Source organism: Cucurbita maxima, unplaced genomic scaffold (assembly GCF_002738345.1).
Source record: "Cucurbita maxima cultivar Rimu unplaced genomic scaffold, Cmax_1.0 Cma_Scf00006, whole genome shotgun sequence".
NCBI classification, from domain to species: domain Eukaryota; kingdom Viridiplantae; phylum Streptophyta; class Magnoliopsida; order Cucurbitales; family Cucurbitaceae; genus Cucurbita; species Cucurbita maxima.
Window position 1 is genome coordinate 2,185,636 of NW_019272022.1, and position 24,936 is coordinate 2,210,571.

The 24,936-nt window shown below is 37.3% G+C and overlaps 5 protein-coding genes across 8 annotated transcripts in view; 3 read left to right on the plus strand and 2 right to left on the minus strand.

Moving 5' to 3' along the window:
• Positions 1–4,660, plus strand: part of LOC111480523 (pentatricopeptide repeat-containing protein At4g04790, mitochondrial-like) — an 11,187-nt gene extending 6,527 nt beyond the window's left edge. For both annotated transcript variants that reach the window (XM_023125619.1, XM_023125620.1), the window contains exons 8-16: positions 761–856; positions 982–1,080; positions 1,256–1,375; positions 2,169–2,273; positions 2,379–2,543; positions 2,623–2,753; positions 2,852–2,930; positions 3,866–4,083; positions 4,211–4,660. In XM_023125619.1, the coding sequence (XP_022981387.1) occupies positions 761–856; positions 982–1,080; positions 1,256–1,375; positions 2,169–2,273; positions 2,379–2,543; positions 2,623–2,753; positions 2,852–2,930; positions 3,866–4,083; positions 4,211–4,382 (1,185 nt within the window). In that variant the 3' untranslated portion in view covers positions 4,383–4,660. The remainder of the gene's footprint in view (positions 1–760; positions 857–981; positions 1,081–1,255; positions 1,376–2,168; positions 2,274–2,378; positions 2,544–2,622; positions 2,754–2,851; positions 2,931–3,865; positions 4,084–4,210) is intronic.
• Positions 4,661–6,147: 1,487 nt separating this feature from the next.
• Positions 6,148–10,917, plus strand: LOC111480521 (autophagy-related protein 18f-like). Of its 2 annotated transcripts, none has more exons than XM_023125616.1 (7): positions 6,148–7,025; positions 7,680–8,144; positions 8,242–8,676; positions 8,786–9,022; positions 9,098–9,910; positions 10,000–10,163; positions 10,323–10,917. In XM_023125616.1, the coding sequence occupies exons 1-7, from the start codon at positions 6,828–6,830 to the stop codon at positions 10,648–10,650; spliced, it is 2,640 nt and encodes an 879-aa protein (XP_022981384.1). In that variant the 5' UTR covers positions 6,148–6,827; the 3' UTR covers positions 10,651–10,917. The 2 variants fall into 2 exon arrangements, with proteins under 2 accessions (XP_022981384.1, XP_022981383.1); XM_023125615.1 differs by having other exon boundaries at positions 6,152–7,025; positions 10,311–10,917.
• A 1,345-nt stretch (positions 10,918–12,262) lies between these two features.
• Positions 12,263–15,264, minus strand: LOC111480664 (transcription factor ILR3-like). Its single transcript, XM_023125824.1, has 5 exons — positions 14,943–15,264; positions 14,242–14,304; positions 13,140–13,217; positions 12,883–13,045; positions 12,263–12,761 (listed from the first exon to the last, which is right to left on the minus strand). The coding sequence occupies exons 1-5, from the start codon at positions 15,080–15,082 to the stop codon at positions 12,495–12,497; spliced, it is 711 nt and encodes a 236-aa protein (XP_022981592.1). The 5' UTR covers positions 15,083–15,264; the 3' UTR covers positions 12,263–12,494.
• A 552-nt stretch (positions 15,265–15,816) lies between these two features.
• Positions 15,817–16,872, plus strand: LOC111480674 (photosynthetic NDH subunit of lumenal location 3, chloroplastic). The gene is made up of 3 exons (XM_023125837.1): positions 15,817–16,177; positions 16,258–16,544; positions 16,616–16,872. Exons 1-3 carry the CDS (start codon positions 15,907–15,909, stop codon positions 16,712–16,714), a joined length of 657 nt encoding a protein of 218 aa, XP_022981605.1. The 5' UTR covers positions 15,817–15,906; the 3' UTR covers positions 16,715–16,872.
• An 824-nt stretch (positions 16,873–17,696) lies between these two features.
• LOC111480530 (kinesin-like protein KIN-14N) lies at positions 17,697–22,673 on the minus strand. Of its 2 annotated transcripts, none has more exons than XM_023125628.1 (16): positions 21,868–22,673; positions 21,540–21,684; positions 21,344–21,453; positions 21,137–21,256; positions 20,879–21,061; positions 20,581–20,790; positions 20,429–20,503; positions 20,159–20,305; positions 19,940–20,078; positions 19,257–19,366; positions 19,017–19,178; positions 18,714–18,931; positions 18,464–18,545; positions 18,261–18,365; positions 18,065–18,169; positions 17,697–17,988 (listed from the first exon to the last, which is right to left on the minus strand). In XM_023125628.1, exons 1-16 carry the CDS (start codon positions 22,057–22,059, stop codon positions 17,833–17,835), a joined length of 2,259 nt encoding a protein of 752 aa, XP_022981396.1. In that variant the 5' UTR covers positions 22,060–22,673; the 3' UTR covers positions 17,697–17,832. The 2 variants fall into 2 exon arrangements, with proteins under 2 accessions (XP_022981396.1, XP_022981395.1); XM_023125627.1 differs by having other exon boundaries at positions 21,841–22,673.
• Between the last annotated feature and the right edge of the window lie 2,263 nt (positions 22,674–24,936).

Here is a 24,936-nt window from a genome sequence, read left to right on the forward strand (position 1 = left end):
TTTTTTTTTTTTTTTTTTTTTTTTTTTTTTTTTTTTTTTTTTTTTTTTTTTTTTTTTTTTTTTTGTTTATATCCTTCAGGTGAAAGAATAAGATTGAATTTTAATAATGTGTGATGATATGGTTTACTGTATTTTTGTATTTATCCTGCATGATAAAAGGCAATGTGGCAGCTACTAGGTTTGGCCAGTGATTAGGGGTGTCTTGATATCTTTTGAGGTTACTAGTTCAAATCATAATGAGCAATTATTTAGGATATTAAATATTCTATGAGTTACCTAATACCAAATGTTGTAGGGGACTGGTCCTTCTTATTATATTTAATGCAACTTTGGGATTCTGCATTCATTTTCACTGTGACGGGAGTGCACACCTGCCAAAATGGTGAAGGGTAGTGAAGAGAGGGAACATTAGCAAGAAAGAAATTGAGGGAAGACTAAGTAGCAGACTGATTAGCTCAGACTGGAAAGTTTGTCATACACAAACAATTTAAAATTCCCATGTTGTTTGGCCTCTATGTTTAGTTTAAAATTCCAATGTTGTTTGGCCGTATTCTCTATATATTGTTTATTTTTTACTGAAGATCTCAATGAACTTCAGTGAGATTTTATCTTTTTATCCATTTTTGTGGCAGTGCAACTGATTCTGCACGTATGTTTCCATGTGATTACCTTATTTCTCATTTCAGTTCAGTTATCATCGCTGTGTTATTACCAATAACAATTATTTATTATTATTATCCTGGCTGTGCTTATTGCCAAGGTTCATCAAGTCTATTCACTCATATGTCGCCACAACCTGAAGCCGGATAGTGAAGTGTTCAGGAGAATGATAAGTCTGTGCATCAAGATGAAAGACGTAATTTTTTACTTAAATTTTGTTTTCATGTTCATTTTATTGTTATTTTATGTGCTCAAATGTATTGCATGCATTTCAAAAATTGAACTTTCATGGATACCAAATTTTAATTTTGCTGTATGCAGTTTAATGGTGCCTATGACATGCTTAAGGAATCTGAGAAAATGAACTTTACTTCTACAGCTAGCATGTACAATGCTATCATGGCCGGATACTTCCGAGAGGTACCTTCTTCAGGTCTATGGTCGTCTTTCCTCCCTCTCTATAACATAAATTTGACCTGTGAATGTACTTTGTGCATTTTCTGTCCTCATAATATAAAAGTTTCATTTCACACATTCATTCTCTTATTTAATATATAAACATTGGACGATGTTAACTCTTCCAAGTACTCAGCAGAAGAACACTTCTGATGGATTGATGGTTCTCAAGCAAATGGAACTTGCGGATGTAAAACCAGATTCCAAGACTTTCAGCTATTTGATCAGCAATTGTGAATGTGAGGAGGATATTATCAAGGTTACCACAGAACTATTCAAACTTTATGTCTAATTTTTACGTGTTTCAAGAATTAGAAATACACATTTGATACAATATGCCTAATTTCTTGCTAATTTCATTTACTAGAGGCTTTGCCCCAAAAAATAACTATTACCACAGAATTTTTTGAACTCTGTCTAATTTTACGTGTAAGAAGAATTCTAGAACACTTTTGATATCATATGCCTAATATCTTTCAATTTTCATTTATAAGTGGCTTTGCCCCAAAAAACAATCACAGCTAACTAGCGTTCTTATGAAGTTCTGCATTATAGATATTTGAATTTTTGTATAGGAAGTTTGGTTTGACAAGAAAAATTTTGAGTATCATGATTTTCAGTTTTATTATTTATTCAATAAATCAAATTTTATTCAACTATTTTCATTTATATTTGACTTACAATTATGCATTGCAAGAGAAGTTTGTTTCTCAAACATTTCAGCATGGGTAACGTGGAGGTTATACTATTGCTCCTACAATATCTTTACCATTTTTTGTTCATTTACTTGCTTCTTCCTTTCAAACTCCTTACTTTTATCTATAGTATTCCAAGTTCCAACCCCGCCTAGCAAACTCCTTTTTCACAGTTAGAGGACTCTGATAAACTGCTAGCATCTATCCCATATAACTAACCTAAATGCCTAACAAACCATGTTTTGTCCTAATCACTGAAGATGTTGTTTTTTAAATTCAACTATTATTCACCTTCTTTAAACTATAAAGGCCAAGCATTATATGAATAAAGTTTTGAAGCCGCTTATCTTCCTGTAGTATTATGAAGAGCTGAAGAGTTCTGGAGTTCAAGCGACAAAGCATATTTTCATGGCCCTTATAAATGCATATGCTGCTCATGGACAATTTGAGAAGGCAAAACAGGTAAGTGATCTTGATCTTCATGTTTTTATTCTTATAAATATTTTCATAAGAGTTGGCTGAAGTGTACAATGTAAGATTATTTAGATATCATTTAATCTTTTGTAGGTTATATCAGATGAAGAAATACCAGTCAAGAACTTGAATGAAATTAGAAGTGTGCTAGTCTCTGCTCTTGCTTCAAATGCGCAAATAGCTGATGCTCTGAAAATTTATGATGAAATGAAACAAGCTGGATGTAATTTGGAGCCCAAGGCTGTCATCAGTCTTATTGTAAGTTAAACGTCTGCAATGAATGATTATTACTTCTTCTCGTTTTGTCAACTAAAGAGTATTTCCCCTTTGTCTCTAGGAGCACTATCCATTCGATGGGCCGATGAACAGAATATTTCAGTTACTTGGTGAATTCCATCATGATCTCGACCACTGGATAGATTGTTGTCGCAGAATTCTCTTGTTTTCTGTAAAACACAATGATCTGAGGTTCATCTATGGAATTTCTTTGTATACTTGGATGATTTGCGTTAGATTTATTCTCATCTCCCACGAAAGAAACTCATTGTTTTTTTCTTTTTTTGTAGTTCGACCGTCGATCTATTGAAGCAGCTCAGTTACAGATGCTGTAATGATGAAGTGATGATGGGAGTTGCTTTTGATGAGGTTTGTTATTCCCTTCCCATTATATTTGTTATGTACGACTCTCCATTTAAAGCACTTTTTGATATTCTTGTTAGATAATCATTTAGTGATTTTGAAAATCTTAAAACCACTAGAAAATACTTGAACTGCTTTAGTTGGTACCTTTTCCAAAAAAATGCTTATAGAAGTTGTGAGATCCTGCATTGTTGGGAGGAGATCGAAACACCCTTTTTAAGGGCGTGGAAACTTCTTCCTAGCAGACAGGTTTTAAAAACCTTGAGGGTAAGCCCGAGAGGGAAAGCCGAAAGAGGATAATATTTGTTAGCGTTGGGCTTGGGCTGTTACAAATGGTACCAGAGCCAGACACCAAATGATGTGCCAACGAGGTGGTTGTTCCCCGAAAGGGGGTAGACACGAGGCGGTGTGCTAGCAAGGACCCTGGGCCTCGAAGTGGGGTGGATTTGGTGGGGTCCCACATCGATTGGAGAAAGGAACGAGTGTCAGTGAGGACGCTGGGCCCTGAAGGAGGGTTGATTGTGAGATCTCACATCGGTTGGGGAGGAGAAGGGAACACCCTTTATAAGAGTGGAAACCTCTCTCTAGCAGACGCGATCTAAAAATCTTGAGGGTAAACTTGAAAGGGAAAGTCTAAAGAAGACAATATCCGCTGGCGGTAGGCTTGGACCGTTACAGAAGTGATCTTAGTTGAAACATTTCTTTCCAAATTCATCTCAAGCTCACCCTAAAATGCCATAAAACTAATGAAGAATTTGGTTTATGGGCTTCGGTGCCTTCTTTTACCTTTTAAGAGGAAAACATAGATGATTCTATACAAATAGCCAGTTCATCCTTCATAATCTTGTCCAAGTATTAAAAGACTACGAACCAGATGACGAGTTTTGAATCCGAGACAAATCTCTGGAGCATTAACTTACAAATCGCTATATTGTGTCCAGATTTTTTCCCTCATTGCTGAGTCCGAGCCATCATATTTAGAAACAGGCCTGCAATTGCTTCAATTCATAAAGAATGATCTCGGTCTATCTCCCCCACGTAGATGCCTTGATTTTCTCCTGGGTGCTTGTGCCAACGCCAAAGATGCAGAGAGCTCTCTCCTCATCTGGAAAGAATATGAAAAAGCTGGCCTCCCACACAATACTATTAGTTACTTGCGGTAAACTTATGATGTTATTGTCTATTATCTTCCCTTTGTACGAGTCCTCGCTCGAACCTGTTTTGTTTTCTTCGAGCCTAAACAATCCAATTTGCCTGAGTACTCTGTCCATGGGGCATTTTTGCAGGATGTATCAAGCTCTCTTAGCATCTGGGGACCAAAAATCTGCAAAAGTTTTGCTTGAAAAAATTCCGAAAGACGATGCTCACGTTTGCTATGTAATCAAGGAATGCGAATCGGTTTATGTTGCCTCTTCCTCAGTAAAGAAGAAAAAAGGAAGACACAAGAAAAGATGCTGAAAATGAGCAGAAATGAAAGAGAGGTATGAATGGAGAAGTATATTAGTATTAAACTAACTTGCATTTTTGGCTTGTAGGAGTAGATTAGAGCATGATCACAGATATGCATGTGAAGCCCTTTATTGATTGAATCTAATATCATTTAAGACTGAAGATCTCGAAGAAAGATTAGACATTTGTTCAAGTAGATACATCATTGATAGGTGTAATAAAATGATCCACTTTTCCTTGGCAATAAAAATATGGGGAGAAATTATTGAAACTCCCTTTTCCTTTGCTCTTCTGGTTCAAATGGGTGTTTTTTTTCTTCTTATTTTTGGGTATTTGCCGTTATCTCTCGATCGAGAAATGCAATAATAGTATATTTGACGTATAGCATACTTGAGAGATTCGAATATTTGATATCTTCATCAATGATACATATTTTATGTCAGTTGAACTATGCTTTCATTAGATGTCTATCTATTCTATACTATGTTATTGATTGGTTTGGTAGAAGTAAGAAAATGATTCGCCCCTAGATATTAGTCATATCTCGTATTCTACTGTACTTAGTTGGGAGTATTTTATAATCAAATTTTATGCAATAGTGCTCGAATGAATTTGAAGGACACGTGAAGCCTAGTTTGATAACATTTCTGTCTAAAAATAAGTTAATTTTTATAATCAAACTTAATATTTTAAATTGAGATGAACGATAATTGAGATGGACTCAATTTCTTGAGATCGAAAATTCAAAACTTCATACCTCAGATTTGTTATTTTAAATTAAATGTTAATTTAAAAAATGGTTTAGGGTTTATTTAAGATTTAGTTTGTATAACTAAAAAAATTGAATAATCTTCAACCATATAATATTAAAACATTTTCACTTTAAAACAATTAAAAAATGGATAATAGAAAAGGAAAAGGAAAGTGATTTCACATTCACATGTGAAGATTGATAAAGTCACGCAACTGTGAGATGTGACTTTCACCTCCACTTTTTGCCTTATCACTTAATACTTATCCCCAAGTTCTCCTTAAATGGGCTCCTTCGATGGCCCAAATCCTCGTTCTAATTGGGCCTCTAGGCCCATATAACTATATCGTTTTTTTTTTTTTTTCCTTGTTTGTGACTAACATAATTATACAAACTTTATTATAAGCCTTTGTTATTGACATGTTAATAACAAGGAACAAGATAATTGGTTTAAATTAATAACATGTAATTTAGCTAATAAAATAATGGAAAGTGCGTCTAAGCCCGTCACCCGACAGTGCGAGATACTGATCGGAAAAATACTAGACTCTTTTCATAGTTGAGACGTTTTAAAATTATGAAGTTAACAACGATACGGAACTAAAGTGAGAAATATCTACTTAAGTCGTAAACTTAAAACACCGAACTAACACGTTTTAAAACATAGTTTTCTAATTTTTGACTTAAGCTCTCGAGCTTAACATTTACCTTCCTGAACTTAAAACACCGGACTCGAGTCGTAATCGACCTTACATGGACTTGATTTAAGGAGGGATATTATATTGTCAATGGAAAATTAAATAGTGTAGATATATTAGTTGAACACACAGCCCTCCATTGATTAGACTAAAGCTTCTCCCCTTCCCTTGGCCAACAAGTTACAAATTTTGTTGGAGAGAGAATTTGATGGCCTTGAGAAAAGGGAGAGACGTGCGAAGGGTTTAATTTCCAAAGCAACAGAAAAAAGAGGCCCAACCCCAACTCCTGATTTCGCAATTAAGATATAAACAATTTCCGAAGAGAGATAGTGAGAGAGACGCTTTAATTTGCTGAAACAAAGATAAATACTTCCTTCTCCGTTATCCAAATACTTCAATACCGCTTTTCTTCCCTTATATTCTTCACTTTTTAGATATTTTCCGGTGATTTCTTGGCTGTAATCTGGTTTCTGAATCTGTTTTTTCAACTAAATCGATTGATTTCATTGTTTTAACTTTTGGGGTTTCATTTTCTTGTTTAAATTTGAGCTTTCTTTCTGTTTTTATTTGATTCATTTTCAATTCTTTTGGCGAAGTTAAAAAGAGTTCGAAAAGTTCGTTTCAGCAAAGAAAAAGGGTACTTCGAATTTCGTATCGTTGTTCCCTGATTTTTCGTCTTCCTTTTATCTATTCCTTTTGTGGGTATTGAGATTTTGTTTACTGGGTTTGCACCCTTTTCGTTGCTTGGTGCAAATGACTCATGATCAGAATTGAGGCGATTTAGTTTCATTGATTTGGGAATTCTCTTCTGTTGATTATGTGAGTTCTTAAAAGGGGTCTGATGATTGCTGATGATTGAAGCAGATGGAGAGTTGGAAATTGAATGTGTTGAAATTTAGAGGGGCTGTTTCTTTCCTTTTAGTAATTGCTGGGGATTGACAAGAAACAGGGTGGGGTTATGATTAGAGTGGGATTTGGAAATTATTTTGCAATTCGATTCTGGGGATGGGGAATGATAGAGCTGTAAAACAACAGGGAGCCGTAGCGCGCTCTGGGCGTGCTCATGAGTTCATATCAAGTTCGTTTCGTGCTTTTTCTAGTTACATGAAGATTGTTTCTGCTGGTGCTTCGACTGTGGCACGGTCCGCTGCATCAGTGGCATCTTCTTTGGCGGATAAGGATGATGAAGCAAATGGCTTCCAGGTATGTGGTGGACTTTGATGAACTTCAAATACTTGGAATTGTCATGAATGGCTGCTTTCTTCATTAAATTTGTTGGAATAATGATGATTTCTGCTGAACCCATATGAATTTTGTGGTTTAAGTAGCGTTTTTCAGTGTGTATTTGTAATCTCCTAATAAAAACAAGGTTTTAGTTGCCTTATATTTGAAAGAAAATTGTTTATCTTGCATGAACACAACATGAATGTAAACGTGTTCTGTCATCACGCATGGGCTACTGGACCTTTTCCAACATTTGCTGCTCTGTTCTGCAATGTAATTGTGTTTGTGGAATATGTGGTCACTATATTATGAGCGTTGTAGCCCATCCTTGTACTGTTCTTGATTTGACAAAGGAGTTCTACTTGATGTTTCCAGAAATTTGGGAATTCTTGCCAATTTTTTGTAGTTTCCATCCTTGTATGATATATGATAAATGATCTTTGATTGATTACAAAATGGTGTGTCCTTTGAGTATCGGTAGGTCTATCCAAAATCATTAAATTTTTGTGTTTTGCTTTGTTTTTTCCTTGTTAATCTCGATCGATATGATATTAGCACCTTCTCATTTTGTTCTTCTTTTCTCTGGATAAATCGGTGATTATTAATTCTTAGTTTCATTGTTATATGATAAAGGTGAACTGGGCGGGTTTTGACAAGTTAGAGTGGGACGACAATGTTGTTCAACGGGTTCTTCTGTTAGGTTTTCGTTCGGGTTTCCAGGTTTGGGACATTGAGGAAGCAAATAATGTCCAAGACCTGGTTTCTTGTTACGATGGTTCTGTTTCGTACATGCAAGTGTTGCCCAGACCAATACCGTTAATGAGATCGGGTGATAAGTTTACAGAAAGTAGGCCATTGCTGGTGCTTTCTGCTTATGGTTCCATTACTTCTGGTTTTAAAATTCAGGATCGATTAGCAACTTCTGGCAATGCAGCTGTCCCAAAGGTCCAGGAACTAGCCGATGCCGGTTTTATGCCTACTTTTGTTAGGTTTTATTCCTTGAAATCTCAAACCTATGTGCACGAGCTCAAATTTAGATCAGTTGTTTATTCTGTGAGATGCAGTCCTCTGGTTGTTGCCATTTCTCTCGTAACTCAGGTACGTTTGCTCACTCGAGCAGCTGCAGTCTTATTATTTGTCCTTTAAACATAAATGTAGTCTGTTTGGTTGGGAATTTGAGTTCATTTTCCCACAGATACACTGCATCAATGCTACAACTTTGGAGACAGAACATATCATTCATGCAAATCCTGTTGCTTCTGGATTTCCGGGTTCTGGAGGAGGTATCGGTTATGGACCTCTTGCGCTGGGATCCCGGTGGCTGGCTTATAGTGGAAGTCCGATCACCGCGTCGAATGTAGGGCGAGTGACGCCACAACATTTAAAACCTTCTGCTGGTTTATCTCATTCTTCTTTAAATGGAAGTTTAGTTGCTCACTATGCAAAGGAATCGAGTAAGCATCTTGCAGCAGGCCTTGTTACCATTGGTGATAAGGGTATTAAGAAGCTATCGAGATATTACTCAGAGCTCTTGCCCGATAGCAACAATTCTCATCAACCTGGAGCTCATGGTTTGAATGGTATTGGATATCTTAAAGATCATGTGGCTGATGCAGATAGTGTTGGAGTGGTCGGTCTTTTCTCTGTTTGAGTATTGATTATGCTATTGAATTGATTCAGCTATGATAGTAAAAAGATCTAAAGTGATAACATTATTCCCTTTTACATTTTGTTATCAGGTTATTGTGAAGGACATTATCAGCAAATCGGTTATCACGCAGTTTCGGGCTCATAAGAGCCCTATTTCTGCTTTGTGCTTTGATCCGAGCGGCACCATCTTGGTAACAGCTTCTATTCAGGGTCATAACATAAATGTTTTCAACATTATGCCGAGTTCGAGTTCAAATTCACCTGTGTCTAGTACTGGTGCGTCTTATCGCCATCTCTACAGACTCCAACGAGGCTTCACTAATGCAGTAAGAGGAATGCAATTTTATTTCATTGTTGTGATGTTTTCAGTGTCGTAATTGTGTTTTTCGATCTATTATCAGGTCATACAAGACATCAGTTTCAGCTATGATAGCAACTGGATCATGATTAGTTCGTCCAGAGGGACGAGTCATCTCTTTGCTATAAACCCTGCTGGAGGACAGGTGAATTTCCCATCTACTGGTTCTGCTACCAGAATTGATGGGTTAGTAGTTCCCGCAAGACAAACCGTTCGGTTGGTCGATTCTGGTTTACATATGCCTCGTAAGCAGAATGAATGTGCTACTGGAGGTCCGATTACGCTTTCTGCTGTTAGTAGAATTCATCATGGAAGTAATGGCTGGCAAGGCACTGTTAGTAGTGCCGCAGCTGCTGCTACGGGTAGAATCGGTTCTGTTACAGGAGCTATCGCTTCAGCTTTCCACAACTGCAAGGGAAATGCTTTGCATGTGGACCATGGATCGTCCGAGGCTAGGTACCACATATTAGTTTTTACTCCAACTGGAAGTATGATACAGTACGTGCTGCGAGTGGGTTTAGATTCAGCCATAGCTTTACCGATATTCAGCACAGGTCTCGACTTAGTTCCTGAGTTGGATGCAAGAGTAGCAGTTGAAGCAGTCCAGAAATGGAATATTTCTCAGAAACAAAACCATAGGGCCCGAGATAATAACGTTGACATATACGGTGACAATGGAGCTTTAGATTGCAAGAAAAATTACTGTGGAGAAATGAATGGAAAGCCTATTGTTCTTGAAGCTAGTGGCACTGTCTCAAAGGCAAAGACATGCACGGTGGAACAACACCACTTGTATATCTCGGAAGTGGAACTGCAGATGCATGCTGACCATACTCCGCTGTGGACAAAACCCGAGGTACTTGCTGTTTGACTCGTATCTCTTTAAGATTTAGGTCCATTTGTTCAATATTTACATTCCTGCATTCCCTTTTTATTGATGAATAGATATATTTTCAAGTGATGGCAAAAGACGGTGTCAAAGGTGATGAAATAGATAATCTAGGAGAAACCGAAATTGAAAGGATCCCGACTCGTATGGTTGAAGCTCGGTCGAAGGACCTAGTTCCAGTTTTTAACCATCTTCAGTCACCTAAAATCTCACAGACAAGGTGAGGTAAATTTTAGATGTCGAACGTAATCTTTTATGCTTTGATGATGAGCTCAACGTCGTCGTAAATTATATATGAACAGAACGCCTGCTATCACTCACAACACCTGATTTTTGCTTCTCATCATATTATTCCTCTGAAATTCAGGTCTTTAAATAGGAACAGTGACCAACTGTTGCTACACCAGAAGTCCGATCTATTTGAAAATGAAAGGCAATCGAGGAGGAACGATGCGAGTCCCGATGGGTCAGTTATCAACAACGGACCTAAAGGAACGGGTAAGCATGGTCACAAAATGGTGACAGAAACCAAGGGCGTTGTAAATGGCTATAAAGGCCCAAGGTCGTCGCATCCCGAGCCCGATAATGTAAATAATTGTACAGAGAGCTTAAGCATGGAGTGTTCTCAACCCAAGTCTGTAAATAACCATGAAAGTGGCGTGGAGGTGGAGGATGATTTTGAAGGCATATGTGATTTGTTTGATTAGAGAGGTAAGTAATTCTATGAACTTCGGTCGACTCTCTGGTTTGCAGTTTATTCTTTTATTTCTGTTGGAAGTTATGGATGAAGTGTAGATAAGGTGTTTGAATGGCGTTTCATTTAATGGTTCCTTTGTAAATGACAGAGCTAAATTATGTCTTCTCCAACTGGCTTTCTTATGATGATGTAAATAATAGAGAATTGCCATTAAAGCTGAGCTGAGTTGATGTGAAATTATGTGTCATTTGAATTTGATTCACTGTGTTGCAGTGGACATGAGCATTTATGTTATTTGCTGCTCTATATCAGAGACTCTGAGATGTGTTCCATTTTCTCTTTGGATCCTTTTTTCACAACTTATCAAGTTTCAGTTGATGGACCACTCCCATTGTGACTTGAGAAACTAGAGTTCATTCAACGGTGGCGATTTCCCTTGAACAGGATAGAGTTCATTTCTCTTGAACTGAATTAAGGAGAGATATCTCCTCATTAGCTGAAATGGGACGGAGATTATATTCTCTGTTTTGGTCCTTGACCTTGAAATGGAGAATGAAATAGGAGACAGAAGACGGAGATTGAAAAGAGGTTGATAGAGCCTTAATCTTTTATGATATTATTGAAAACGGTAAGGTTTACAAGGTTAAAGGTTGAAGTGAAGGACGTATTTGAGAGCTTGTTAATGTCCACTTGTTCCTTCAAATTGTTGCTTTGTCAAACTGAAACGGCTTTATATGTTTTGGGAAGATGAGTGAAATTGAGTTATTTGAATTGATCGTTGTTTACCATTTGCAATAATAAAACCAGCAATTGGAAATGTTTGTTTCAATATTAGTTGTCGTATGTGTATTAGTATGTTAATATGGTCATTTCAAGCTTAATAGTCGATAAGAACTATTAGAATAATTTAGGCTTAGAGGAGATGAGTTTAAGCCTTAATAGCCTACCAAGTCTGATCTCAATCTCGAGACACATGACTTGGCTAGTAGGGTGATGATCGAGTGGGCCAAGTGGCACAGTCATGCTTGGCAAGCTATTGGTTGGTATCTTCTACAAGTAAGGTAAAAAGGGTGACCTAGAATAGTGGAGGAAGAACAGGTTTGTTTTCCTTGCTCCTAAAGGGAAAGCTCCAAGATGGTGTAAGAGAGTCTCCTCTATGAAGAGAGCTTAGGCTACAGATTGTGCAGTCAAGTTCCTTTGGGAAGAAACAATGTTCATTAAGGGGTTGTCCTAAAGAGTAAAGCCATCTAATCAATATGTTTAGTCATGCATAGTAAGAAGGCAAGAGAAATCTTGTTATCTAAAGTTGCCTTTAGGTGCGTAAATATGAGAGTGACATGCATTGTACCTCACGTGCACAAAATCTAACATATTATACCTAACGATTTTCTATAAAGGGGCTTTCCATTTTCCAATTCAATGTGATCTATTCGTTCATCGAGCAATTTACTCGATCCCATACATTATTTTTGAGAGAAACAAATAGTCAATTTTGAAAAAATTTATTGTTAACTTCTTTCCTATATGGATCTATATGATAGAAGGAGAAGAACCCTCAATTTCAATTCAATCATGGTAAAATCATGGTTTGAGTTTGAAAGGGCATGGAATGGAGACAGTCATTAGCAAATCACTCAAATCACATTTACAATTACAAAATAGAACTTGTTCTTCTTTCAAGTATTCAATGACACATGATAGTCAGTCCCAAAAACAATTGACAAGCCTACAAACTAACAATACTAATATATATTACTCGACAATGACAGAATAAATATTGAAGTTAAGGATAAATTCCCAAGCAACCAGATGCTGCCAGTGGGATTTTACAGGAAACCTCGGCTGGTCACTGATTTAGGCGACGGGTGGCCGGAGTACGTGGTCCTGTGACGTGTCGACTGCAGCAGGAGGCATGAACTGCCACATGGCTACACTTGGGTGGTAACCAATGAAAGGAACTAACTTATTACCGCCAGGAGCTTGACTCTGAGCAGCAAATGTGGGGATTGGTGGAGGTAAGAAGCCAGCAGGGTGAGCATGCATAGACTTCACTTGCTGCTCTAGCTTCTCCTTGTCGGCCTTCAGCCTCTGCTTCTCGTCACGAAGCTCGTTCTTCTCAGCCTATTCAAGATTGTGAGAAATGAAATATTATTATCAGACTTCTCCATTCAAATGCATCAAAAGCAAACAAAGCGAGCTAATATAATGGCACATCTTTGGCAAGAAAGCGAAATAGGCGTACCTTCAATTCTTTAATCTTATCCTGCAGACTTGAATTTGATTCCTTTAGTTTCTGGGCTTCGCTACGTAACTGATTCACCATTCGAGCAGCATCAACTAAAATTGCAGCCTTGTCGGTTTTGGGTGTCCTTCCAGGGTCCAAAATGGAGCCCAGTATCAGAAACCTGTTTTGAGATGCACATAACAATTTGATTTGTTGAGGTAACAGACAATCGTTATAAACATAGATAAATGGGGGGTTCGGGATAGAGGAAGTACTTCTCGTTGAGCCTATCTCTCCGCAATTTTTCCCTACATGCTTTGGAGCTTGATCCACTACATGAATCAGATCTGACCCTGCAGCATAAAACGAGTGTACTTTATTTGATGCTATATCATATTTTCCTTCCCACTTTTAGTTTCATTTGTTACTATATCTATTTACACCTAGTTAAACCAATTCAACATCTTAACATGGTAAGCCAAATTTCACAACGGAAAAAGGACGTAAAATAAATAAATGGATCCTTAGCCTTTTACTATCACATTGATTAGGACACTAGATACGATATCAATACGAATAATCAGCTTGATGTAATATAGTTATAATAAAAAGCCACAAACAATTTATTAGGTGCCAAACACTTACCACAAGATACTAATAAATTGCAATATCAAAGGGAAATTACAGTATAACTGTAGCCTTTTGAGTGGGAAACTCGCTCCCAAGTCCCACAATGGTCAATTCCACTAAAATGATCTCCCCTCTAAAGTCCCTATCTCCCTCTATTTATAACCAAGTCACCCTATCTAGTTACTACTGTGCCATTACTAATATCCTACATATCATCTCCATACAATCCTATTAGAACTCTCACATATAATTGCATTGAAGTTCAAATAAAGGAAGAATCATAGCTTTATCACTCCCTCCCATCCATGCCACAAAACTGAATGCTCTTCAGTTAACACATATCTGACAAGTGAGTAACCATAGTAAGTGCTGTGACCGGAGTAAAAGATCACATAGACTTAAATTTCAGCGGTAAGATAAAATGTAAACCTAGTTTCAAGCCGATTAAAACATAAACTGGATACAAATTTCTGGAAATTTTAAATTAGAAAAGACCTCACTGTACAAGTAATGACTAACTAAAATGCTCGCACAAAGTCGATTAAAAAATCCCAAGAAATCCTGATCTTATGACTCCGTCAAACCATGCTGTTTGTGCCAATAATAATACGGCTGATATATTTCTAATGATATTGATTCCCAGATCATCGTTATGGAAAAGACTTCAAAGCAGAAATATTAACAAGAGTCAAAAGGTTGATTCTATTGAACAGACAAGATTAAAAAGTAATAACGAAGGTTTCGTACCTCTTCTTGGAGCCAGATTCTAGACGACCATCTAGATCTGCCGATGACCCATCAATTTCCACACTAGAATAACATGTCCAAGGAAAAAGAACTAAACATCAACAAAATTTACATTAATATGTCGAAAAAAGTAAAAGACAAATCTTTCTACATGCCACTGGAATTCAACATAACATACGAAAAACTTTCCTCACAGAGAAACTACCATTTATACAAATTCATATAAACCTAAAACCCAAGACGCACAATCATCCTTACAATCTGACTGTTACCAAAATACAACAACACATAGTTCTTGGTATATTCACGCCCCCAACGTCTTGTTAATCCCGCCCATCACCCCTGTGGACACTAAATCAATCCGGTCAACAACCTAATAGTTCACCAAACAGAACCAGTAGTATCTATAAACCATTTTCCTCAAAACCTCAGAGTTTTCCAGTCATAAAACTCGGACGTCCGAACTCATTACTAGCTCAATCCAAAAAGTTCCAAAGCAGGTTGAGATCTTCTCCAATATTAATCTGGACAGCAATAAAAGGGCCACCCCACCTCGCATAATTCGGCATGTACACGAAAACCCGGGAAGAAACCCAAAAAAACAAAACACCATTCGAAGCAAACAAAACCTAATTTAGCTTTCGATAAGAAAAAACAAAAACAAGCTTTAAGAGCTTAATCGAAAGAGATCTGAAGATTACCCGACATCATGGGTGCCATCAAAGGGTTGAACAGCCCACGAGAAGCTCGAACTGGTGACTGGGAAATTCGCATCCGATACGGGGATGTCGTCGATCAATCCATAATCAAACAACCAATTAGAATTTTCAGGGGATACCATTTTCTCAAACAACAATAACAACAACAACAAAAAGCGTTACTATCCGATCAGAATGATAATTGAAAGAAAAATCAGAGGACCAGAATTAGGGTTAGGGCAATTGAAGGAGATGAAAAATTTGGGGACGATAAAATTTGTGGAAGATTGGGGATTTGGGGCGTATTATTGTTGGTAGGTTTCGGCCATATTGGGGGATTGAGTGGGAGAGACACGTCATCCTAACGCGTGAATTACATTTTGGGTAAGAAATAAAACGGTTGCCGGTTGCTGAGCCGGTCGGTCGGTCGGAATCGGTTTTCGTACGAGTCGAAACGGTTCGGTCCATTTTCAAACTTGACTTTAATGATATATTATTTACATTGAATATAAGTTTTATAATAATATTATTAAGAAACTAGAATATGGTGATGGATCAAGATTGAGACACTTCAACTATATATTATAAATAATAAATCAAAAAATATTATTAAATTAAATATCAACGAACACATTACATCATCGACCAAAAGGCCAAATATTTAAATTTTAATTTTGTAATTAAAGGACTAAATTTTAATTTTATTTTTAATAGGTTCGTGAATTTTTCGAACAATACGAACATTTATTCGGTAAAAAATAAAAGTTTTAAAATTTATTTTTAAGGACTTATTTAAAATAATAATTTTAGTTTTTTTTCATGACAAAATTACTAAAATAACCTCCATGAGGATATCCTTTTGAGTGGACTGTAAAGGACACCAGAAAAGGGGAAACGGATAACTGAATTAGAAGCTCTGCCTCTTTCTATTGCCAATTCCTCCGTTTCTCTTCAAAGCTTTGCATCAATGGCTCGTCTTGCAAACTTAAACGGTGTCTCGGAGAAGTTCTCCGCCATTCCGAAGCTTTCGAAGCTTGAAAAGACTCGTAAGAGATCAAAAATAATGGGGCTTCTCGAGAAACAAGCGGAGGTTTCCTCTCATAGAATCTCATTGACAAGAAGATTGGCTCTTACCAGTCTCGCATCTGTCGCTCTCTTTGGCAATGCATCGGTTGAGATCGCTTCGGCTAACGAGTACTGGCTCGATGGCCCTCTACCAATCCCTTCTGTTTATAACAGTAAGCTTTTTGTTTCTTCATGTAGAATAAGTTGAAAGTCGTTTGGGGTTTGTTAGTTCATGATGGGTTCTTTGTTACAGACATAGCGAACGAGAAAACGGGTACTCGATCGTTTTTGAAGACGGGGATTTACATAGCTAACATAGGGACGGAAGGGAGAAAATACAGATTGAAGAGATATGCGTTTGATCTTCTGGCTATGGCGGATTTGATTGGGAAAGATACTTTGAATTATGTGAGGAAGTATCTTCGACTCAAATCGACGTTCATGTACTACGATTTCGATAATGTTATTTCGGCAGCAGAAGACGGTGAGAAGCAGCCTCTCACCAATTTAGCAAACCGATTATTCGACAACTTCGAAAAGGTATAGAACAAAAAAGCTTACAAAAATCTGCAATTCTTGAAGCTGAAGTTTCTTGTTTTGTGTGTTTGTAGCTTGAAGATGCAGCAAAGCAGAAGAATCTGAGTGAAACTGAAGCTTACTATCAACAGACAACGCCTATACTTCAAGAAGTTATGGATAGAATGGCATAAACTGTGGAAGTTCTTGAGAAGATTAAGGATCAGTTTCCTTTTTTTCCACCATTCTTCTGTTATTCTTGTTTATAATTCGATTCGATTTTGCATCCATATATAAATGTGGTGTAACGATGCAATAACAGTGGTTCGAGTGTTTAATCATAATTCAACAATCTAGATTTTGTCTTGAACGGGAGGGGGACGATATCGATCAGACAGACAAGAAGTGTGAGATTCCACATCGAATGGAGAGGAGAACGAAACAATCTTTATAAGGGTGTAGAAACCTCTCCCTAGAAGACGTGTTTTAAAACCTTGAGGGGAAGCCCGAAAGGGAAAACCCAAAGAGGGCAATATTTGTTAGTGGCGGGCTTGGGCCGTTACAAATGGTATCAGAGTTAGACACTGGGCGATGTGTCAACAAGAAGGTTGAGCCCCAAAGAGGGGTGGACACAACAAGGTCGCTGGCCCCCAAATTGTACTGGATTTGGGAGTTCCCACATTGATTAGAGAAGGGAATGAGTACCAGCAAGGACGCTGGGCCCCAGGAGGTGGATTGTGAGACACGAAGCGGTGTGCCAGCAAGGATGCTAGGCCCCAAAAGGGGTGGATTGTGAGACACGAAGCAGTGTGCCAGCAAGGACGCAAGGCCCCAAAAGGGGTGGATTGTGAGACACGAAGTGGTGTGCCAGCAAGGACGCTGGGCCCCGAAGGGGGGTGGATTTGAGGGGTTCCACATCAGTTGGAGATGGAAACGAGTACCAGCGAGGATGTTGGGTCTCGAAGGGGGGTGGATGCGAGATACCATGGGGAGGAGAACGAAACATTGTTTATAAGGGTGTGGAAACCTGTTTCTAGAAAATGTGTTTTAACAACCTTGAGGGGAAACCCGAAAGCGAAAGCCCAAAGATGACAATATCTGCTAGTGGTGAGCTAGCTACCACTCGCCATTACAAGAAGGATCATGATCATTTACAGCATGCTTGGCACAAGAATTGGGAAAAAAAAATCTTGCTTTCATTAATACAATCAGATCTCTTTTGCTATACAACTAAGCCTAAGTCATAATCATCCTCATATTCAATTATCATACAGCTGATTTTCAATGTAAAAGCAAGGCTCGAGCATAAACCTTAAGGTCGTGTATTGGTTAGACGCCGAGGAGTACCGATCTCGCAAGCATTGACTCGTGCAGCAAAGCGAAGCGAGCAGAGCGACTCGTTAGCAGAGGAGGAATCGGGAGAGATATTTACAAACATCAACGTCTTCGAATCTCCACCGAGACAAGGCTGGTTAACCATCCATATTCAGAAAGTTAGAATGATTGTATAATAAATGTCAAACAGAGAAATCAACAAGAAGTACCTGAAGAAGATATGTAAGCTTTGAGTTTCTAAATGGCACATGTTCTTCCTTCTTTGCCAAAGCAAATATAACATCACTCAAAGACGATAAACTTCGATTTATGGCCTGATTGTAATGAAGAAAATAAAGGATTAAGAGCGGAATTTGAATAACAAAACAAGTTTAAAACAAAAATATGATAGTAATGATCATTTACTTGGGTTTCTTTCAGTCGATCCCCCGTCGATCCGCTCTTGGAAAGACGCTCGCTCCCAGCAAGATCAATCAAATTCAAAACGCCTTGTACTTGTTGATCAGTACTCTACCAGATGCAAAATGAGAATGAATCTCTATGGAAACATGGCAGTAGAGAAGAACCACGACATGTTAAAACATAAACGGGGACCAACCAAATTTTACCTCATTGACACCGGATATTTTAAGAGTGAACACAAAATGACTTCTCGATGATTGCTCGTTCATTTGGGTTTTGCCAACGGATCTAAGGGAAAAATGCAATGCGTTTTCACTATCGTTACTCGTAAAAACATAACGTACTAATCAAAAAGTGTTATTATAGCTACATCAACAACTCAAGCAGCATTGAGCATTGCAGGTAAGGAGCATTAGTGCAAGTCGTTATGAGAGGAAATGAGGAAACTATTGGTACCTGCTCCGAGAAGCTTCCTGTAATAGAAACGAGACCTCCTTGGCGCTACGAACATCTACAACTGTAAGATCAGACACTTGTGTGTTTCCGTTTGCATCGTGTTTGATCGAGTACGGCTTCAGAGGAGAACCATTTTCTGCTCGTAGCACATCTGGAGCTGATCGGTTTGATGATAGTAAATCATGGATCGTTTCGTTGTATATTTCCAACATCGATACCTATAGAACGATAAGAAGTTCAACAAAAATGTCTTCGAACATGACAACAGCAAAGACACGACAAATAGTATAATGTATGTCTCACCTGCATATCATATTTCCAACCCTGAGGTTGAAGAGATTGCCTGGTTTGAAATATTTGTTCCAATGATCGAGGTATCAGTCCCTTCTCCTCAAGGATCCCTGTTTTACCCATCATTGTATACGTTTTTCCCGAACCCGTTTGACCGTACGCAAATATACAAACCTAAAAGAAATAACATTTACCAAAGAACTTGTAAATTAGCCAAAATATGGGAGTAAAGACTATGGTGTCATGTATTACCTTATAACCGTCGAGGGCGCTTTGTACAAGCTGGGAAATCTCTACAAAGACGTCTTCTTGTGTCGCTTCCGGTGCAAAAACCTTGTCGAACGTGAAAGAATGTCGTTGCCCTGACAATATATAAGCATGGTAGAAGCTTTATTTCCTGATATCAGTTCGAATAAAGAGAGCTGGAGGGCAATGAATTGTTTAGGATTGTTGGGAGGGAGTCCTATATTGGCTAATTTAGAGGACGATCATGGGTTTATAAGTAAGGAATACATCTCTATTGGTATGAGACTTTTCGGGGAAGCCCAAAGTAAAGTGATGAGAGATTATTCTCAAAGTGAACAATATCATACCATTGTGGAGAGTCGTGATTCCTAACATGGTATTAGAGGAATGCCCTTAACTTAGACATGTTAATAGAATCTTCAAATATCAAACAAAGAAGTTGTGAGCCTCGAAGGTGTAGTCAAAAGTGACTCAAGTGTCGATGTCGAACAAATGGTGTACTTTGTTCAAGGACTCCAAAGGAGTCGAGCCTCAATTAAAGGGAGGTTGTTCGAGGGCTCCATAGGCCTCAGGGGAGGCTATAGTGTACTTTGATCGAGGGGAAAATTGTTGGGAGATCCGTGATTCCTAACAAATATATTATATGGAAGTAACTTGGTGGACTTGAATATTATCAGTAAAAAGTATACCATTTTGCACCAGATTGATTCCTCGTCCAAGCGATTCGACTGATGACGGGTACGAGATGAAATTTCCTTCAGGGCTAGAACGTTCATCAGGTAACAGAGGTCGCACTCGACAGAACACACGAATGTTCCCTTTCAATTCCTGCATTACAAAAGAGCTCAGTGAATAAAAAAAAACAACAGTACAGCAGCTAATATAATGTTTTTACAACGAGGGATTACCAATATGGTATTATGCAGTTTCTTTCGAAGCATCTCTCCTTCCATTAGCTTAGTTTCTGCATCTCCAAGCCGTGCTAGTAACTCACTTACGAGTCTCTGTTGATCTTCAAATTCGTGCATCGTCTCCATTGCAGTTAGATCAGAGACCTAGAAGAAAAGCATGTCAAAAGATTTATCATCCAACTTGGTCAGTTCATCATTTTAATGTCAAAGACAACATTTGCAGAGCTAAATTACTATTTTGATGTCTTTAAGGTTGTTTATCATCACCTGCAGCTTGTTTTCTGCAGCAGCTAGATGATTTTGCAATGTTTTTAGTTCAATGCTTTGTGAAGAACATCTTGCCTGCAAAAAAAATGAACTCCAATTCAAGTTTAAAGATCTATACAAAAAATGGGAACAATGAACATCAATGTAAGAACCTCTAATTCATTTGCTTTTGCCTTAATTTCATCCAGCTCCTCACAGTACTTTTCTGCTGACTCCCTGCAATTCTCTACTTCATCTGTCAAAGTCTGCACCAGAGAGAGTTGATGATCTCGATCGTCTCTAACCTGTTGTATTTCTCGTCTTAAACACGTAACTTCGTTCAGCATAGCATCCTTCTGCTTTAATGCCTCGTCTTGAGAAGCCTATACTCGCAATATAGACAATGACAATTCAGAATGGACTGTTATCTGTAAGTAAAAACGCAAGGCTACTCGTAGAAAAAGAACACACTTTAGACAATGCAAGTTCGCCCTTGATCATACTGAGATCCTCTACCATGGCAGCTTTTTCTTTCTCTACTCGTTTGAGGTCGTTTTCAGCAGTCGAAAGCTCAGTATGAAGTTTTCCATTATATTGTTGTAAACTCGTAATGTAATCCTGCAACCTCTTGTACATCTCATTAAGAGACGATAGCTGCAGAATTCCCATGAGTCGAGGTCAAAACATTTGTTGTGTTAAGCACACCAATTAGTCTATTTTCGATTTTACCTTTTGATTTGCACTCGAGAGCTCACGTTGAGCCCTTGCAAGCTCCTCGGAGATCGAAGCCTGTGACCTCTCCATAATAAGCCTAGCCTCTTTCTCCTTGGTGAGAGACTCTACTGCAGCCTGACAATGATACTCAAATCTTAAGTCAACAAACCAAACTCCCATTTATTTCATCGTTCATACACGACATCTCGATTAAAAGCTTACCAACTTCTCGGATTCTTCTTGTGTGAATTTCTCTCGCAAGAATGCATTGTTCTTTCTGAGTTCTACAATGATAGAATTCAATTCCTCTTCCTTGTTCTTCACTATCATCTCTAATAATCACAAAAGAAAGTCGATATAAATGAAAAATGGGTTGGAAATGATATCAAATACCAAGAACATAAGATCTTGGAGATACCCATTTCACTGGACTTGATCTCAGAGGTTTCTAGCTCATCTTGTAGCTTCCTCTGCTCTAATAAGTAGCTATATTCAAGCTCTTGGAACCATTTGATGCAGAGTTTAAGCCTTTTAATGTATTCCACCATGTTATCACATTTTTCCTGAAAACCCAACAAAATGGTCTCATCAAAATGCAATCCCCACAAACATTTTCTCAAATTCCATCAACCCTTTTAACTGATCTAACATTCTAACTATCTGATAATGCAAAAAAAGAAAAAAGCAAAAGAAAAAAATGGTGTTCATCTCTGAATTACCTTAACCGCTGAAAAGGAGGGACTGACCTTTAGATTAAACCTATCCTTCCTTTTAAGCTTCTCATTCAACAAAGCCTCAACGTCCTCTTTAGTGAACTCAATGCCACCGCACTCAGAGCCGGCAATGCTCGTCGGAGCACTGGTAAGACAAAGCTCCTCTCCGCCGTTAACGTCGGAGAAGGACAAACGGGTCCTTACATTAATAGCAGGTCCAACCATTATGGCCTCTAGTTACTCACCCCACAATCTATAACACCCAGTTCATCACCAACACCCTGAATGATGGATCATAAACCAAATCCAAAAGGGGGTGAAAAAAACAAAACAAAACAAAAAACCCCAAAAACTAGAGACCCAGAAGAGTTAAATCACTCAAATCTTGAAAATGGAAGAATCTAAGACATGAGGAGAGGGAATGAAGCCAACAGAAACAGAAGAACAACACAATATTTGAAGAAGGAAGATAGGCAAAAAATGAATCAAGCATATAGTTGTGGGGCCATAAATTGCATTTAAAGCTAACGATTATTTGTGTGCACTGCAGCCGCTTGCTTGAACGAGCAGGAAAGATTGATGAGCTCTGAGAGAGAGAAAAGAAAAGGGTATGAAGATTGTGTACAGAAATGGGCAATGGGGTTCTGGTGAGTAGAGATTTGAGTGTAAATTGGTTAAAAAAAACGTATCTAGAACCAAGGAATTGGAGTTTTGAGCAGAGATTTTAATGGGTTGTTCTTGTTTGGTAGAGAAAAGCACGGATTCCTGGCCTCCTTCTTTCACTCTTATCAATGGAGGAGGACACTCAAATTTTTTGAAATCAGGTTTTTGGGGAACAAGATGGGAAGCATGTGACTAGTAATAAATAATACACTAACTTATAAGCTTAAAAAAAAAGCTTTTATCGTTAAGTATAAACAAATAAGCTCTATAAACATAACTCTCACCGTATAAACGAGTTAAACTGTTGTGACGAGTGCAATTAAACCTTGAACAGTAGAAACTGCCTCTAACGAGCCTAAATAACTATAAAAAAAAAAAAATATTATGAAATTTTAAATTTTTTATTAAAATATTAAAAGTAATATATATATGAGTATTTTCTCATTTTAATTAATAAATGAAAAAAATAAAAAAGGGTTGTTAAGTGAAAACAAAATGTCACCTAAAAATATATTAATAGATTAAATAAAAATTTAAGAAAATTATAATTATGATATAAATATATTATTATGATTAATTTTTGTCTCTGTTGTTGAGATCTAACAGAAAAGCCTGCCACTAATGGGTTTATAATTATATTAATTTTTGTATTTATTTAATAAATAATTACTTTTCTTTGCGTCCATTGGAGGACAAGAATTTTATTACTTTTTTTATTTTTTATTTTTTTTATTTTTTATTTTCTGTCTTGTAGTAATGGTGTGGAAGAAGTTGTTGATATCTCAATTCATTCTTTGGTCTCTTTTTGGAGGCTTCTTCTTTACCCTATGAATTACATTCTCTCTCTTCAAATTATTAAATATATCTTTGAGTTACCGACCATATGAAGAGGGAGTGTTCATGTGACTCGATAACCCGAGCAATTCAGTCTACCCAACCCAAATCATAATGGTTAGGTTGTGTTAGATTTTTCTCGACTTGGGTTGGATTGAATTTTTAAAAGCCGAAAAATTCGATTCGATTTGTGGGTTAGTGTTTTTTAACGTTTGTATTTTATGTTAGTGATGAGTTTGATTGATATTTGAATTTTATGAAATTTTAGTTATTAATGTAACTGTGGGTAAAGGGAATTTTTTTAAATAATTAAAAAAAACAACTCGACAATCCAACCCACCCTGAAAATAGAGAGTTAGGTTAGGTTGGGTTGTGGACTTCATTCGGGTTGTTTAGATTATCTATCCAACCAACCAGAAATTTTTTCAACCCAACTCGTGTACTCCCCTAATATAAAGTTTTAGATCGAGATTAGTTTACATCACGACTAGTGTCAAACAATGAATTCAATAGTACATTTTCAAGCTTTCAGATCAAGTAAAAAATTGAATAATTCTATGAATATCGAGACTCATTCTGCTATCGATGTGTGCAATACTACCCTAGTCTAGCTGGACATCACTTGAGTATAAATGGTTACTAACCGTTAAAACGTGTTGGGAATAGCACCACACTGATATGAATATCGTCCTTGCAGGCCAATTGAACACCTCAACGTGTTACGTGTTTGGACAAAAAACGAACAAAACAAAACTAACAAAAACCCAAAATTTTTGAAACAATAAAACAAACATATAAGATTGAATCAATCGACACTAATGTATGGAATTTTCTTTTGTCGTCAACTACACCTTTAATTGCTTTAAATTACCACAAGCTAAGCATAATGTGCATTGTTTTACCTTGATCCACTCTTTTACCCATCTAATCAAGGATTTTTCAATAAATTTATAATTTTTTTAACCACGATAAAATTATAATTAGTTGAACCTAACTCAAGGTTAAAGCGTTGAGAGGCTAGAACTGCATCGAATCAAGTAAGGAAAACCATATGGATAACGGCTCACCACTCTCGAGGGCATCGAGACGCTACTTATTTAAGGCTTTTGTCAACAAAGACACGTGTGCATGCTCCTTTGGTTGATTTCGTTCATAGCACTCGTAGTTGATGGTCTTCCTTTTATACATGTTTCCAGACATGGCACCAATAATGAGTTTTTTTTTTATTATTATTAAAAAAAACAATAATTACAACAAAATTGAGAGGAAAAAAAATAAAAGAATTTCTAAAATTAAATAATTTAATGGGTAATTATAAACACCATCATCCTTATTAGTTACAAGGTCATGATTAATTAACGATTATTAGATTAATAATTACTTGTATGATGACTAGGCACTAAGATCCCAAAAATGCCTTTTTTTGGGATATATTATTTATATATTTAATTAATTTTATTTATATATATAATATGAGATAATTAACATATATATGATTCCATATTTATTGGGCCGAAGACGACACAAATTGGATCCGACCCAAGCCCTAAACTGAAGCCCAAATCCCAGTTCTGAAAACACAATAAAAATAAATGAAGCAAAAAT

Bases quoted from the DNA above. Each gene is read 5' to 3' on its own strand.
- LOC111480521 (XM_023125615.1), top strand. From the start codon at position 6,828: ATGGGGAATGATAGAGCTGTAAAACAACAGGGAGCCGTAGCGCGCTCT. The intron at 9,023-9,097 runs GTAAGAGGAATG...ATCTATTATCAG, and splicing joins AACGAGGCTTCACTAATGCA to GTCATACAAGACATCAGTTT. The intron at 10,164-10,310 runs GTGAGGTAAATT...TCTGAAATTCAG, and splicing joins CCTAAAATCTCACAGACAAG to GTCTTTAAATAGGAACAGTG.
- LOC111480664 (XM_023125824.1), bottom strand. From the start codon at position 15,082: ATGGTATCCCCTGAAAATTCTAATTGGTTGTTTGATTATGGATTGATC. The intron at 13,046-13,139 runs GTACTTCCTCTA...ATCTCAAAACAG, and splicing joins AGAGATAGGCTCAACGAGAA to GTTTCTGATACTGGGCTCCA. The intron at 12,762-12,882 runs GTACGCCTATTT...AATCTTGAATAG, and splicing joins ATAAGATTAAAGAATTGAAG to GCTGAGAAGAACGAGCTTCG.
- LOC111480674 (XM_023125837.1), top strand. From the start codon at position 15,907: ATGGCTCGTCTTGCAAACTTAAACGGTGTCTCGGAGAAGTTCTCCGCC. The intron at 16,178-16,257 runs GTAAGCTTTTTG...TCTTTGTTACAG, and splicing joins AATCCCTTCTGTTTATAACA to ACATAGCGAACGAGAAAACG. The intron at 16,545-16,615 runs GTATAGAACAAA...GTGTGTTTGTAG, and splicing joins TATTCGACAACTTCGAAAAG to CTTGAAGATGCAGCAAAGCA.
- LOC111480530 (XM_023125627.1), bottom strand. From the start codon at position 22,059: ATGGTTGGACCTGCTATTAATGTAAGGACCCGTTTGTCCTTCTCCGAC. The intron at 21,685-21,840 runs GTAATTCAGAGA...TTGGGTTTTCAG, and splicing joins CCTCCTTTTCAGCGGTTAAG to GAAAAATGTGATAACATGGT. The intron at 20,079-20,158 runs GTAATCCCTCGT...TTTGTAATGCAG, and splicing joins AACTGCATAATACCATATTG to GAATTGAAAGGGAACATTCG.